At 38.8% G+C, this 15,717-nt stretch overlaps 1 protein-coding gene across 5 annotated transcripts in view; it reads right to left on the bottom strand.

Annotated features, from left to right (window-relative positions):
- Positions 1 to 15,717, bottom strand: part of TEDC1 (tubulin epsilon and delta complex 1) — a 77,232-nt gene that overhangs the window by 58,781 nt on the left and 2,734 nt on the right. For all 5 annotated transcript variants that reach the window (XM_069103891.1, XM_069103892.1, XM_069103893.1 and 2 more), the window contains exon 3: positions 13,304 to 13,497. In XM_069103891.1, coding sequence (XP_068959992.1) covers positions 13,304 to 13,497 — 194 coding nt within the window. The remainder of the gene's footprint in view (positions 1 to 13,303; positions 13,498 to 15,717) is intronic.

The following is a 15,717-nucleotide window of genomic DNA, read 5'->3' as shown; positions in this document are numbered from 1 at the left end:
GCCTCTCTCAGCTTGGGCTTTACCCTATACATGGCAACAGTTCCTCCCTGTTCAGCCCCCTCCCATCACGTCAAAAAGTCCATCCCACTGTGGGATTCACAAGCTCTGGGTTAGCTTGCCAATACAGGGGGATCTTCAAATTCCATTACCATTACACCATGTTGTTGTTATTTTCCTTTGTTTTGAAGAGAACCAATCACATCACAGGGTGATGTCTTGACACATACATGAATTGGATATAAGTGAGGCAGACTTGCACAAAGTCATCAGCCTCACTCACTCTTTCACAGTCAGTGGCAAGACAAAAGTAAGGAACACTGACAATGGCCCAGGATGCAATGGATGATGTAGGTGTCTTCAATGTCTGACCAAGTTCTAAGTGCTCCACAGTGCCTGTTTCAGCTTCCTTCATGTCTGATGGAACAAACTGTTCTCATCCACCAATTCTGCCAGGGGGATGTCTTCACATGCTTGGAGTAAACACTGTCCTAACTCATCAAGAGTTCCGAGGCCTGCTGCTTACCCTCAACCTGGTTTACCCCTTCTACTGAGATGGTTTTATTGGGGTGTGACTGCTGTGCATAGTATAGCTTTTTGGAGCCACAGGTCAGAGCTGGGGGAAGTTAGACACCAAAACAACCCTGAAAAGGCTCCACAAGCCCTCACAATAAAGGTGATAGTCCTCCCTGAACACCCCATAAACCTACCAAATGTTCATTTGATACCACATAAAACAGTGAGTTCCACATAGTTGGAAATGTTCATGTGGAAGTAAACAAATACTTGTAAAGGAAGCTAATAGATGATGTGGTGAAAACAAGAGACTTTTCCATGAAAGGTATTAAACAGTCCTTAAGATTTAACTGTCTTTGGGGAGTCAATATGGCTGAGTGGAAGCAGGAACTCATCTCAGCTCCTCCATGAATTCTGTCAGTAACCTCTAAAAAGTGAATCTCAATATTTTTTAGAGTGACAGAATCCATTGGGAGATGAAGTGTGGCAGATTCCCAGGGCAGGAAAGTGCGCATGTAGGACTGGGCAGGGGAAGTGAGGAGGGCGCAGGCTGCACCAGCGTAGACCTGAGGCTAGACCACAGCAGAGCGAGAGCAAATCCTGGCTTCACAGACTTCTCATCACAGAACAGAGGATTGGTCGGAACTGGGCAAAAGAAAGCACAAGGCCCCCAGCAGCAATAGCAGCTTCTCCTGGGTTTTTAAAAATCACCTACCTGAACTTCCAAGAGCCAACATGGCAGAGTAAACCCTAGCTCCTTTAATTCCCCTTCCTAACACTAAAAACCCAGAGATTATTGTCCCAGTGCAAAATCCTGAAATAGTGGAAGCAGCAGCAGGCTTGGGAATCCCAGAGGAAGGGTATGACTGAAGCTGTGCCAAGCCTGAAATGAAGGGCGGGGAAGCATTACAACAAACCCCATCTCAGCTGACCAGCAAATACTAACACCAAAAGTCCAGGTGTATCTTACATAAGCAGGGGATTCTGCAGACACCAGCACAGCAGGCTGCCAGCTGCTAAGCCTGCCCAAGCTCTAGCCCAGGGGAACAGAGGTGGAAACCTGAAGTGGCCAGAACATCCCTCCTCAACACCTTACTCTGTGAGCCTCAGGGTAACCCAGGGGAAACACTGAGAGTCCTGGCCTTGACCTCAGTCTAGACACCCAGAAGCTACAGCACACAAAGTCAACATTAGGCCCCTAGCTCCCAGCTTAAGAAGCATGGGTCAGAGCCCTCTATACCACAGAAATCCACTTTAAAAGCCAGGAAATAGGCAATCACAATGAACCGGAAGCAACTTGCAAAGAGAAAGCTACAGATGATTGAATCCTATTACTGTGAATGAGAATAATCACTTTAGGAGACACCATCGACTCTATATCCACACTGGAGACCACAGAAGGAAATATGAACTTGTCTCAAGCCAAAAAAGCATTCTTGGAAGAGCTCAAGAAAGATTTTAAAAGCCAAATTAGAGAGGTAGAAGATAAACTGATGAATTCTGTTAAAATTACATTGGCCAAAATGGAACAAAATCTCATTGAAGTAAACAAGTTCCTAAAAAAGTAAAACTTGTTTGGGGGCAGAGTCAAGATAGCGGAGTAGGAGCAGGACCTCCACACGGCTCCTGCTTCCACCTTCCCCAATCCATGTAAAAGGGGACTCTGAAAAAACTTTGGAGCTGCAGAACCTACAAAAGGACACAGAGAAGCTAACCTCCCACTGAGGCAGCAGGCCAGCAGGAATCGGCCAGCACAGTGCTCTAGGGGCTGAGCCCAGGCCCATGTGAACCAAAGGTTTTAGCCCCAGGGCGGGCCTGACCAGCCACCAGCAGAAGGGACTCCAGATCACCAGCAACTGTGGCCATTTCCAGATTTATTAACACACAGATGTGAAGGACAAAGTGAGAGGTCAGTGCAGTGTGGTCTTTGGGACCAGTACTTGGGAGAGCGTTGGCTTTTGATCCCAGGGCGAGAAGCCGCTGAGACTCAGCCAGCGCCAGATGCAGCTCCTGGCCGACAGATTGTAGGGGGACCAAGCGACCAGTCTGAGGGGTCTAATCACTCTTGCTTTAACCTGCTCAGATCTGGATTGCAGTCTAGGGTGGAGGTTCTGGGGTGTGTGACCAGCTTGCCAGAGCATGTGGAAGCCTCAGAGAGAGCAACCAACTAATATCTCCGGCAGCTGAGAAAACCCCAGCATTTGGGACGAAAGCTCCCCTGTCTGGTGGCAGAGTCCTACTGTGGCAAAAAGCCCAGGGGTCAAGCGACTGAGGGGTGACGTGACCAAGCAAAGGAAACAAAGCAAACAGACAAATCCAACATTAGACTCCTATTTTGGGGACAAAAAGGAGCAAAGTAAGGAACAGGAAGAAGACAGTGAAGTCAGAACTCCTGTCCCAAAAGCTTCAAAGGAAAATATGAGCTGGTTACAGGCCACAGAGGATCTTAAGAAGCAGATAAGAGAAGTGGAGGAAAAACTGGGACGAGAAATGAGAACGATGCAAGAAAATTATGAAATGAGAGTCAACAGCCTGACTGAGGAAAATCACACCTTAAAAAAGAGACTAACTCAATTGGCAAAAGAGGCTCAAAAAGGCAATGAGGAGAGGAAGGCCTTAAAAAGCCAAATTTGCCAGATGAAAAAAGAATCTCAAAAGCTCACTGAGAAGAATCATTCCCTCAGATTTAGAATGGAGCAAATGGAAGCTAATGACTTTATGAGAAATCAAGATGCTGTTAAACAGATCCAAATAAATGAAAGAATAGAAGGCAATGTGAAATATCTCATTGGAAAAACCACTGGCCTCGAAAATAGATCCAGGAGAGATCATTTAAAAATTATTGGACTACCTGAAAGCCATGATCAAAGAAAGAACCTAGAAATAATCCTCCAAGAAATTCAAGGAAAATTGCCCTGATGTTTTAGAACCAGAGGACAAAATAGAGGTTGAAAGAATCCACTGATCACCTCCTGAAAAAGATCCCAAAAAGAAAACTCCTAGGAATATTATAGCCAGGTTCCGGAATTCCCAGATCAAGGAGAGATTACAAGCAGCCAGGAAGAAACAATCTGAATATTGTAGAATCACAATCAGCATAACACAGGATCTGGCAGCTTCTATACTGAGGGATCAAAGGGCTTGGAATGATATTTCATAGGGCAAAAGAGCTGGGATTGAAACCAAGAATCACCTACCCAGTAAAACTGAGTATCATGTTTGAGGGGAAAATACAGTCATTCAGTGGAATAGAGGACTGTCAAGCATTCTTGCTGAAAAAACCAGAGTTGAATAGAAAATTTGACATTCAGATACAAGAAGCAAGAGAAGCTTGAGAAGGTAAACAGGGAAAAGAAATCATAAGCCACTTATCAAAGTTGAACTATTAACATTTCTACATGGAAAAAAGATCATTGTAACTGATGAAACTTTTCTCAGTATGAAAATAGTTGAAGGGAACAGAAATATATATATATATGTCTATATATGAGGGTATATGGGCGTATGAATACATATGTGAATGTGTGTATATATGTTTACAGGTATACATAGATAGAGGGAACAGGTCCAATTTAACAGGAAGGGATGATACTTAAAAGGTGAAATTAAGAGGTGAGAGAGGAATATAATGAGAGGAGATGGAGAGAGACAGAATGGGGTAAACTATTTCATATAGAAGAGGCAAGGGAAAATGGTTACAATGGAGGGGAAGAACAGGAAGGCAAAAGGGAATGGGTCAACCTTATTCTCATTGAATTTGGCTCGGGAAGGGAATGACATACACACTAAATAGGGTATTTCACCCTACAGAAGAGTAGGAGGGAAGGGGATGAGGGGATGGAAGGGAGGGCAGGCTGGGGGGGAGTGAAGGCTGGGGGGGAGGGAAGTTGGAAGCACTCACTTTTGAAAAGGGACAGGATCAAAGTAGAGAATAGAACAAGTGGGTGGTGGGATAGGAGGGAGGGAAATATAGTCAGTCTTTTACAATATATCCACTATGGAAATGTTTTGCATAGCTACACATATACAACCTATACTGAACTGCTTATCTTCCCAGTAAGGGTGGATGACAAGGGAGGAAGGGAATGAATCTGGAATTCAAAGTTTTAAAATCAAATGTTTAAAATTACATATATATATATACATACATATAAAATTACATATACATATACACATATGTGTATATATGTAATTTTAAACATTTGATTTTAAAATTAATAGTTAATTAATTATTTTTTATTTAATTCTTAATTAATAATAATTAAATAGTATTATTAATACAATTTTACATGTAATTGTTAAATAAGATATACAGGCACTGGGGCATAGAGATCCACCATGCCCTACTGGAAAAGTCTAAGGGGGTATGGGAGAAGATATGAGAGAGAGCAGAATGGAGGAGGGGATATCCTGTGGGACTGCTATTTTGGGGTGGTGGGTGGGGGAAAAACAGAGAGAAAATTTATAACTCAAAATCTGGGGAAAATTAATGATGTAAATCATAAATTAATAAAGCATTTGAAAAATGAAAAAAAAAAAGTAAAATTTGTGAACTGGGACAGGACATTCAAAATCTGACTGTAGAAAATACCTCCTTAAAAATGAAATCTGAACATATGGAAAAGGAGCTTCAAAATCTGAGGAAAATAATTCATTAAAAATTAGAATCAGTCAACTAGAAGCTAAGGACTCTATGATGCATCAGTAGTCAGTCAAAAACAAAGCATAAATATTGAAAAATTAGAAGAAAGTGTAAAATATCTCATTGGAAAAACAACTGACCTAGAGAACAGATCCAGGAAACATAACCTAAGAATTATTGGCCTACTGGAAAACCATGATGAGAAAAGTAGCCTGGACAACATCCTCAAAAGACTGTCAAAGAAAACTGTCCTGTGGTCCTAGAATCAGAGGGCAAAACAGTTACTGAAAAAATTGACCGGACTCCTCCTGAAAGAGATCCCAAATTGAAAACTCCAAGAAATATAGTAGCCAAATTCCAGAATTATAACGTCAAGAAGAAAATACTGCAAGCATCCAGAAAGAAACAATTCAAATATTGTGGAACTACAGTCAGGATTACCCAGGACCTAGCAGCTTCTACATTATGGAGGAATTGGAAGATGATATTTCTTAAGGCAAAAGAGCTTCGACTGCAACCAAGGATCAACTACCCAGCAAAACTGAACATAATCTTTCAGGCAAGGAGATGGTCATTCAGTGAAATAAGGGACTTTCAGACTTCTCTGGTGAAAAAGCCAGAGGTCAATAGAAATTTTGATCTCCAAATACAAGCCTCAGGAGAGACATAAAAAGATAAAAAAGGAAAACACACACACACACACACGCACACACACGCACACACACACACAAGTACATAACTTGTGATTCAATAACAGCAAGCTGTTTACATCCCTATATGGGAAGCTGATACCTGTCAGTACTGAGATTTATATAATTATTGCAATATTTAAAAGGGATACATATAGAGGATGTGGGTATAAATGAACTAATCTGATGATAAAAAAACCTTATTCAGGGGTGCAAAAGGATTGTAATGGGAGAAAAGGAAAGGAGGAGGCAGAAAAGGGTAAATTATGCCACAGGAAGAGGCATAAAAACATAATATAGTAGAGGAAAGAAGGGAGGGAGAAGAACATTATATGAATTTTACTCTCATTGGTTTGTTTGTTTGTTTTTTATCTTTGGATTGTATTGGATGGAATGAACAATGGGAAAGAGGGAACCAAACCAAACAAGAAAAAGAAAGAGAGCAGGTAATTTGCTTCAATCTGCATTCAAACTCTATTCTTTCTGGTTCTTTCTCTGAATATAGTCATCTCTCTCCATCATGAGTCTTTTGGAGTTTACTTATAGCCCTGCATTTCTGATAAGGGTCAGGTCTATCAAAGTTGGTTGTCAAACATACATTGTATCTGTAATTGTGTACAAAATTTTCCTGGTTCTGCTCTTCTCATTCAGCATCAGTTCATATAAGCCTCTCCAGGCAAATATGAAGGCCATCTGCTACTCGTTACTTATAGCATAATAGTATTCCATTACATTCATATACCACAACTTGTTCAGCCATTCCACAATTGATGGGCATCCCCTTAATTTCCGATTCTTTGCCACCACAAAAAGAGCTGCTATAAATATTGCTGCTATAATATGCTAATCTACAAGAAACATATTTGAAACAAGGGGATACGGACAGGGTAAAGGTAAAAGGGTGAAGTAGAATATATTATCTTTCAGTTAAAGTAAAAGAAAGCAGGGATAGCAATCCTTATCTCAGATAAAGCAAAAGCAAAAATAGATCCAATTAAAAGAGATAAGGAAGGAAACTATATCCTCGAGTCAAGATGAAAAGACCTCTTCTTGGGTACCTGATGCTGACTTAGAAGATTATGATTTACTGTGACCTAAGGGTGGAGAACTTTGACCCTTGTACTTTTCATCCATTAAGGAGACAAGCCTCCTTAAGGATGACTGAATTAAGGACTTACTAAATGATTGAGTTACTAAATGAATATTATCTTTTGCTTAAAACTATGTGACCACTTTGGTGAAAACTATGTGTCCACTTAATGATAAGTTAAGTCATAACATTGTGAATGCTGTAATTTGATTTCTGTCAGTGTTTTATTTTAATTTATTACTGAATAAATAGAGTTCACTATACGAGGTAATCAGAACCTTGAAGCTGTTCACAAAAGCAGTCCTCTGGAAAGCTGCTCGTGTTTGGCTTTACAACTATATCCCACTAAAAGGCACCATTCAGAATGAAGCAATTTCATTACCTAACATATATGCACCAAGAGGTATAGCATCCAAATTCCTAGAGAAGTTAAGGGAGAGGAAGAAATAGATAGCAAAACTATACTAGTGTTGATTCCAATACTCTACAAACTATTTGGGAAAATTGGAGAAGAAGGAGTCCTACCAAATTCTTTTTATGATACAAATATGGTATTGATACCTAAATCGGGAAGAGACAAAACAGAGAAAGAAAATTATAGACCAATTTCCCTGATGAATATAGATGAAAAAATTTTAAATAAAATATTAGCAGAAAGACTATGGCAATTTGTCACAAGAAAAATACACTTTGCTCAGGAAGGATTTATTCCAGGAATGCAAGGATGGTTCAATATTAAGAAAACTGTCAGTATAATTGATCATATCAACTGCAAGACTAGCAGAAACCATATAATTATCTCAACAAATGCAGAAAAGGCTTTTGACAAAATACAACACCCATTCCTAATAAAACACTAGAAAGTACAGGAATAAATGGAGTCTTTCCTTAAAATAATAAGTAGTATCTGTCTAAAACCATCATCAAGTATTATATGTAATGGGGATAAACTAGAAACATTTCCAGTAAGATCAAGGGTGAAACAAAGATGTCCACTATCAACCCTCTTAATCTGGTACTAGAAATGTTAGCAGTAGCAATTAGAGAAGAAAAAGAAATTTGAAGGAATCAAATTAGGCAAAGAAGAGACTGAGCTATCACTCTTTGCAGATGATATGATGATATACTTGGAGAATCCTAAGGAATCAAGTAAAAAACTATTTAAGACAATAAATAAATTTGAAAAAGTTGCAGGATATAAAATAAACCCACATAAATCCTTGGTATTCCTATATATTTCTAACAAAATCCAACAGCAAGAGATAGAAAGAGAAATTCCATTTAAAGTTACTATAATCATTACAAAAAATATTTGGGGATCTACCTGCCAAAACAAACCCAAGAACTAACTATATGAACACAATTACAACACACTTTTCACACAAATAAAGTCAGATCTAACTAATTGGAAAAATATCAATTGCTCATGGCTGCGTCAAGCTAATATAATAAAAATGACAATTTTCCCTAAATTAAATTACATATTTAGTGCCATACCAATCAGTCTACCAAAAAATAACTTTATAGAGTTAGAAAAAATAGTAAAATTCATTTGGCAGAACAAAAGGTCCAGAATATCAAGGGAATTAATGAAAAGAAATGCTAGGGAAGGTGGCCTAGCCATACCAGATTTTAATCTATATTATAAAGCAGCAGTCATCAAAACTACTTCGTACTAGCTGAGGAACAGAGTAGTGGATCAATGGAATAGATTGGGTACACGAGACTCAGCAGTCTCTGTAATCTATCTATGTAATATATCAAACAGTAATCTACTGTTTGATAAATCCAAAGACCCCAGTTTCAGGGATAAGAAATCATTATTTAGGGGACAGCTAGGTGGCATAATGAATAAAGCGCTGGCCCCGAAGTCAGGAGGACCCAAGTTCAGTTCTGGCCTCAAGACACAACACCCACACAAAAAAACTAGCCATGTAACCTTGGGCAAGTTACTTAACCCCAATTGCCCTGACTTCCCCCCTCCAAAAAGAAAAAAAAAAGAAAGAATATTTGCAGAAAGCTGGGAAATGGTATCATCAGAGGACAAAAAAGGCAGATGACACAAATCCTAGAGTGAAATTTCCAAAGATAAATTCTTCCTAAAACCCTGAATAGAGAGAGAGCATCTCCTGGCACCCCAAAGGGGTCAGACCAACACCTGAAAACCTAGACCAAATCAAAGTATATCTAAGAACCCTGGGAGCTAGAAACCTTTCTGGAATAGTGTAATGATCTCATTTCCAGGGTAACATCAAAACTAATTGCTCATGACTGCTCTTATCTAGACTCTTTTCAAAACCTTGCAACCATTCTGCTAGCCAAGAAGCCACTCATACCAGCCCCAACCCTTTACCTCTAGGTAAGTATGTGTTAAGCCCAAATGTCAACTGGGCACCTAAAATGAGCTATCCATGCATTGAGAAACAAACAAAGGAAGAAGAGATGAAAAGAAACAAGAGAAAAGACAAAGACAGAGCTTAGCAGGAGCTCAGACAACAGGAAATACCTAGGAAAGTCCTTTACAAAGAGGGAAGACTTTGAATGAACACAAAGTCTAGTTGCTGCTCTGTAATAGATAAATCTCACTTCAGTCCTTTATGCTCCCTTAGATTCACCATCTGGCCAAGACAGCAGATCAAGAGCAGCCACCCAGCTGAACTCCACCAACGGTGACCTCTAAACAACTTTAAAATAACACTTTGGAGCAGCACAGTTAACAAAAGGTCAGGGTAAGACTTTTTCTGGCCTAAAAAAACTTAAGAGGTCACAGAAGTCTGTAACACTGGGGTGGAGGCCTGTCCAGAGACCACATGAAATGGTGGCAACAGCAGCTGTAGCAACAGTAACTTCAAGAATACTCAGTCTTTCTCGTCTCCACCCCTCCCCTCCCCTCCCCTCTCCTTCCCTTCCCTTCCCTTCCTTTGTTAAGGAGGTCAGACAACTGGTTAGAAAAAGGTTACTGAGGACCTTCTGCTGTCACTGAGTACAGGTGGAGCAGCATGGCAGCTCTATTGCCCTTATGCAGTTCTGTGGTTGCAGCTCCAGGATGGAAAGAAGCAGTAGTGGTCTGTCACAAGGGAGCTGGTGCCTTGGTCACAGTTCCAAAGCAAAGAGTGTTAGCACTTATGGATGCAAGGACCAGGTCCTTCCTGAACAAAAATCAGCGCACATACGAGGAGAGCAATGACCATACCCCTCACACATCCTGGAAGATCACACCATCCTGGAAGCACCAAAAACTTGCAGATCCCCAACACTAGTTATGAAAACAGCAGAACAAAAAAACCATTAAGCTTAGGACGGTACCTCCCCACCCCTAGATAAGCATAGCCCAACTTTAACATAGAAGTTTAAAGTCAAGAAATAGGCTGGAAAAATAAACAAACAAAAAAAAGGTAATTTACCATAAAAAGTTACTATGGTGGCAGGGAAGAAAAAGACATAAACTGAGACAATGTGAAAACAGTTACAAAAAAAAAAAGCCTCAAATAAAAATGCTAATTGAACTCAAATATAACAAGAATTCCTAGAAGAGTTAAAGAGACAGGAGAGGTACAGTAAAAATTGGGAAAAGAAATGAAAGTGATGCAAGAAAATTATGAAAAAAGACTAACAGCTTGGTAAAACAGGCAGAAAAAATACTGAAGCAAATAATGCCTTAAAAAAATAGAACTGACCAAATGGTAAAAGAGGAACAAAAACTCGTTGAAGAAAAGAACTCCTTAAAAAGTAGAACTGGTCACATGGAAAAAGAGGTACAAAAGCTCATGAAAGAAGGTAATTCCTTAAAAATTAGAATTGGGCAAGTGGAAAGTAATGACTCTATGAGACATCAAGAAATAAAACAAAGTCAAATGTGGAAAAAAAAACCAGAAGAAAATGTGAAATATCTCATCAGAAAAATAACTGACCTGGAAAACAGATCAAAGAAAGATCATTTAGGAATTATTGGACTACCTGAAAGCCATGACCAAAAAAAAAAAAAGCCTAGACATCATCTTTTGAGAAATTATAAAGGAAAACTGCCTTGATAACTTAGATCCAGAGAGTAAAAGAATAAATGAAAGAATCCAACTATCTTTTGAAAGAGATTCCAAAATGAAAATTCCCAGGAATGTTACAGTCAAATTCCTGAGTTCTCAGGTCAAAGAAAAATACTTCAAGCAGTCAGAAAGAAACAATTCAAATATCACGGAGTCACAATCAGAATCACACAAGATTTAGCAGCTTCCACGTTAAAGGGTTGGGGGCTTGGAACATGATATTCTGGAAGGTAAGAATCAACTACCTAGGGGAGGCTAGGTGGTGTAGTGAGTAGAGCACTAGCCCTGGAATCAGAAGGACCTGAGTTCAAATCCAGCCTCAGACACTCAACACAACAACTAGCCGTGTGACCTTGGACAAGTCACTTAATCCCAACTGCCCTCCAAAAAGAAAAAAAAAAAGAATCACCTACCTACCAAACTGAGTATAACCCATCAGGGGAAGAATTAGACATTTAATGAAATAAAACACTTTTAAGCATTCCTGGGAAAAAGACTAGAGCTGAACAGAAAATCTGACATTAAAACACAAGACTCAAGAGAAGCATAAAAAGGTAAACCTGACAGAGTATCAAAAAAGACTAAATAATGTTAAACTGTACTGGGAAGATAATACATATAACTCCTAAAATCCTTAATCAAGCCCCCATAGTTGTCCTTCAGCTGAAGTAAAAAAGGCAGGGGTAGTAATCATGATCTCAGACAAAGCAAAAGCAAAAACAGACCTAATTAAAAGAGATAATCAAGAAAACTACATTATGTTAAAAGGTACCACAGGCTAGGATACAATATCAAAAATTTTACAGTAAGTTTCTCTGATAAAGGTCTCATTTCTCAAATACATACTGAGTATAGAAGTCAATCAAATTTATAAAAATAAAAACCATTCCCCAACTGGTAAATGGTCAAAGAATATAAGCAGTTTTCAGAAGAAATCAAAGCTATCTATAGTTACATGGAAAAATACTCTAAATCATTATTTATGGTACCATAACACAACTATCAGAAATGACAAATGTTGGAGGGGATAGGGGGAAAAATAGGTACACTAATGAGCTGTTGGTGGATTAGTGAACTGACCCAACCATTCTGGAGCTTGAAACTAGACCCAAAGGCTATAAACTGCCTACCCTTAGGACCAGCAATATCACTAATATATCTGTATTCCAAAGAGATCAAAAAGGAAAAGGACCTATATGTACAAAAATATTTATAGCAGTTCTTTTTGTAGTAGCAAAGAATTGGAAATCCAGGGGATACTCATCAAATTGGGGAATGACTGAACAAGCTGTGGCATATGATTCGGAAATGACCAGGAGAAGGATTCAAACAAACATGGCAAGACCTATATGAACTGATGCAAAGTGAAGCGAGAAGAACTAGATCATTGTACACAGTAACAGCAATGTTGTAATGATGATAAACTGTGAAAGACTTGGCTACTATGATCAATACAATGATCCAAAACAATTCCAAAGGACTCACAATGAAAAAATGCTATCCATGTCCAGAGAAAAAATTAATGAAGTGAGTATAATTTTCTCACTTTCTTTATTTCTATTGCTTTTTTTTGCAATATGGCTAATATGGAAACATGTTTTACATGATGTCACATGTGTAATTGATATATTACTTACCTTCTCAGTTGGTGTGGGGAGAGGGTAGAGAAAAGTAGGGAAAGAGAGAGGTAGAGAAAATTTGGAATTCAAAATTTAAAAAGAAAAATATTAAAAATAAATAATAAATTAAAATGTTTAAAAAAAAAGGACTTAAAATATAAAATCACATCCAATTTCAATAGGATTTTTAAAACGAGATACCATTCTGCTAAAAGAAGATGTGTTGGGGAAGAATAAAAAGATGCACAGTGTTGGATGGACCTTGTTAACAAGACCGTGGAAGGTCTCCTATACAGTAGATACTTTGTTAAACAAGCAATGATCAGGCTGAACTCCACTTCTCACAAACAGGGGACTTGGCATAATTTTTGCCACGTAACGAAACTGTGTAACTTTTCTGATATCTGTTGCTTTAATCCTATTTATTTCTCTATATTTAGGAGCACTAAAATCACTGGGAGTGGTTGCTAACTCCAAGACTAGAGGAAAGGAATGTGAAGAAACCAGAAGTCTATTTCCCATTATGCACCGGGCCTAGGAAAAGAAAACCTCAGGTTGGAAGTGTTGGGCTGAGAGAAGGAAGTAGACAGGCCATTCCCTGGGAATAAAGGGGAAAAAAGTTAACAGAAGTCAGTCAATGATAACCAGTTATCTCCTGTGCCCAAACATCCCCATCCCAACCCCAACCCTCCAAAATGTGAACTTACCGAACAGATCCTGACATTATCACCCTGGTGTACACAGTTTAAGCACAGAAACCTCTCTGGCAGGTTGAAGTATACAAGTAGCCAAGAGAAGGCCAGCAACAGCTCACAACTTCCAACTTCAGGAAACTGGTAAAAATGTCGTCTCCCATAGCCATGGCAGCGGAGTGCCCACTTTACAAAACGGATCTGGCCCTCTGAAAGGAATAAATGAGAACATAAGCTCAAGTTAAACCAATCAGGGAGATACTCCCTAGCATTTTCTCTCCTTCTTCCCTTACTACTACCCTAAGCCCCTGAGAGAACAGTCTCCTCACCATCTCACCACAGCACATATACATCACTAGTTCAGTGTTTCTATTTAGCCCTACCTCCTTTTGTCTAAATCTAGCTCATCTCTTTTACAAAGTCTCCTCTGGTCTATCAGACTTAAAGTGATCATCTTCTCTGAAATCCTACAGTCCTCAAAAATCTTAAATCCTGATCTGGTATTCAGAGACTTGACTGCTTAACTGGATGGGCGAACTTGTACTACCCTGAGTTGCTTGAGAGGATATGAGCCTTCCTGAAAAAAAAATGAAACTGTCTATAGAAAACAGGAGCAAGTATATGGAAGCTTGCCATGGAATACAGTAGCTTCTGAAGAACTGAAAAATAGAATCAAGCTGAGGACAGTGGAGAGCCATATGATGGGATAAGCAAGTTGCAACATATAACTAATAAGTAAAGAAGAAGAAGGAGGAGGAGAAGGAGAAGAATAAGAATATGAATAAGAATTAGAAGAGGAGCCCCAGAAGGAGAAGAGTTTCAGCAGCAGCAGCAGTAAAGGATGTCAGCAAGGAATTATATGGCAGGAAGAGAAGTCAGGCTGGTCACATTCTAAGAGTGAAGGATTACAGATGTACAATCAACATGGATTACTAGTATCCTGGAATGTGCAGGAGAAAGCAAGGAAGGCCTCTAGTGTGTTGGATGGATCATCTGTGCTAAATTTTGGAATGACATGGACAAAGATAACATACAGAGGGCAGGAGTGGCTGATTATGTTCTGCGTCACAGTCCATTTGAGTATTCATCATCTATTTAAAAAATGACCTTTTTACTCCCCTACATAATAAACTTGGTTTCTCCCTGTCACCTCTAGGACAGGGTTAAAACTGCCCTGTTTTGTGTTTAAATCCCTTCACAATCTAATTCCAACCTGTGTCTCCAACTTTATTATGCAATATTCCCCTTCTTGCTATGGTAGAGCCAAACTGTCTTCCTCTTTGTTCCTCTTTCGAAGCACCCTTTTGCCTGTCTTCATCCCTTCATTCTGGCTGTCCCTCATTCCTGAAGTGCATTCTGTACTGACCTCTGTCATAGAATCCCAATCTTCTTTTATGATGTAGGTCTTGTACACAAAGACGTTGCTAACACTTTCTCCTGCTGGTGCTCTGCTTCCCTAAGAACCTTGGATTTATTTTATATGTATCATCTATGTGCAGGTAATCTTCCCTTTTCAGAGTGCAATCCCCTTGAGAGTTATGATTGTTTCATTTTTTTCCCTTTGCATCTTTGGTGCAAAGAACAGTGCTTGGTACCTAGTGGTGCTTAAATACTTGTTGATTGATAATAACCAAAAGTTCTGTATTAATTTTAACATTTTTTGCCTTTGAGGTCATTCAGACAGTTATTCCATTTCACTGAGTAATAGAATTTGGAAGGGAAAAATGTAAAGGGACCTTTAATCATTCATTTTATAGATCAAAAGAGGAAGCAAAAAAAAAAAAACAAATGATTGACACCTGGAGAAGTTCTGTGTCTCCCAAGGTCACAAAAGTCATTGATAGAGCTTCATCCAGAACCAAGGGCTTTTAATTTCTTAATCTATGCTCTTCCTATTACTCCACATTTAACTGATTGAGTCCATATTTCTCTTTCTCCTTGTCATAGCCTTGCTTTCTATTATAACTGATTCTATTTCTTTATAATCAAATTTTATTATGAACTTGACAAATATAGACATTTCATTATACAAATACGATAAATAGGATTGTATATGAAACTGAATTACTCATTTTTTTAAGAAAAGTATATATTAAATTTAACTTGGCACTAACCAAACTGTCCTCTTTATATCTCCTTCTAAACTTCCTTCTGCGTTCATTTGTGTTATAATTACATAATCCTAAAGGCATAATTAAACTGCCTTCTTGAATTTAATGTTGAACTGATTTAGTGTCTACTGTGAATAACTAACTTGAACTGGTTTAGCCCACCCAGTTCCTCCTTGTCCCTTATTATAAAAAATCAATCCTCATTGTAATTGATTCGTTTTTCATATCACATTGGATTTTGTGTTTCTGAATCATGAAAACTGGGGGGGGGCATGCTAAACCAAAGGAAGTACTGTTTAGATATGAGCAATGATGTTG

This window comes from Petaurus breviceps, unplaced genomic scaffold (assembly GCF_028583685.1).
Source record: "Petaurus breviceps papuanus isolate PSGF00001 unplaced genomic scaffold, PetGlider_PUasm1.0 64, whole genome shotgun sequence".
Classification (NCBI taxonomy): Eukaryota; Metazoa; Chordata; class Mammalia; order Diprotodontia; family Petauridae; genus Petaurus; species Petaurus breviceps.
This window is presented reverse-complemented; position numbering and strand designations above follow the sequence as displayed.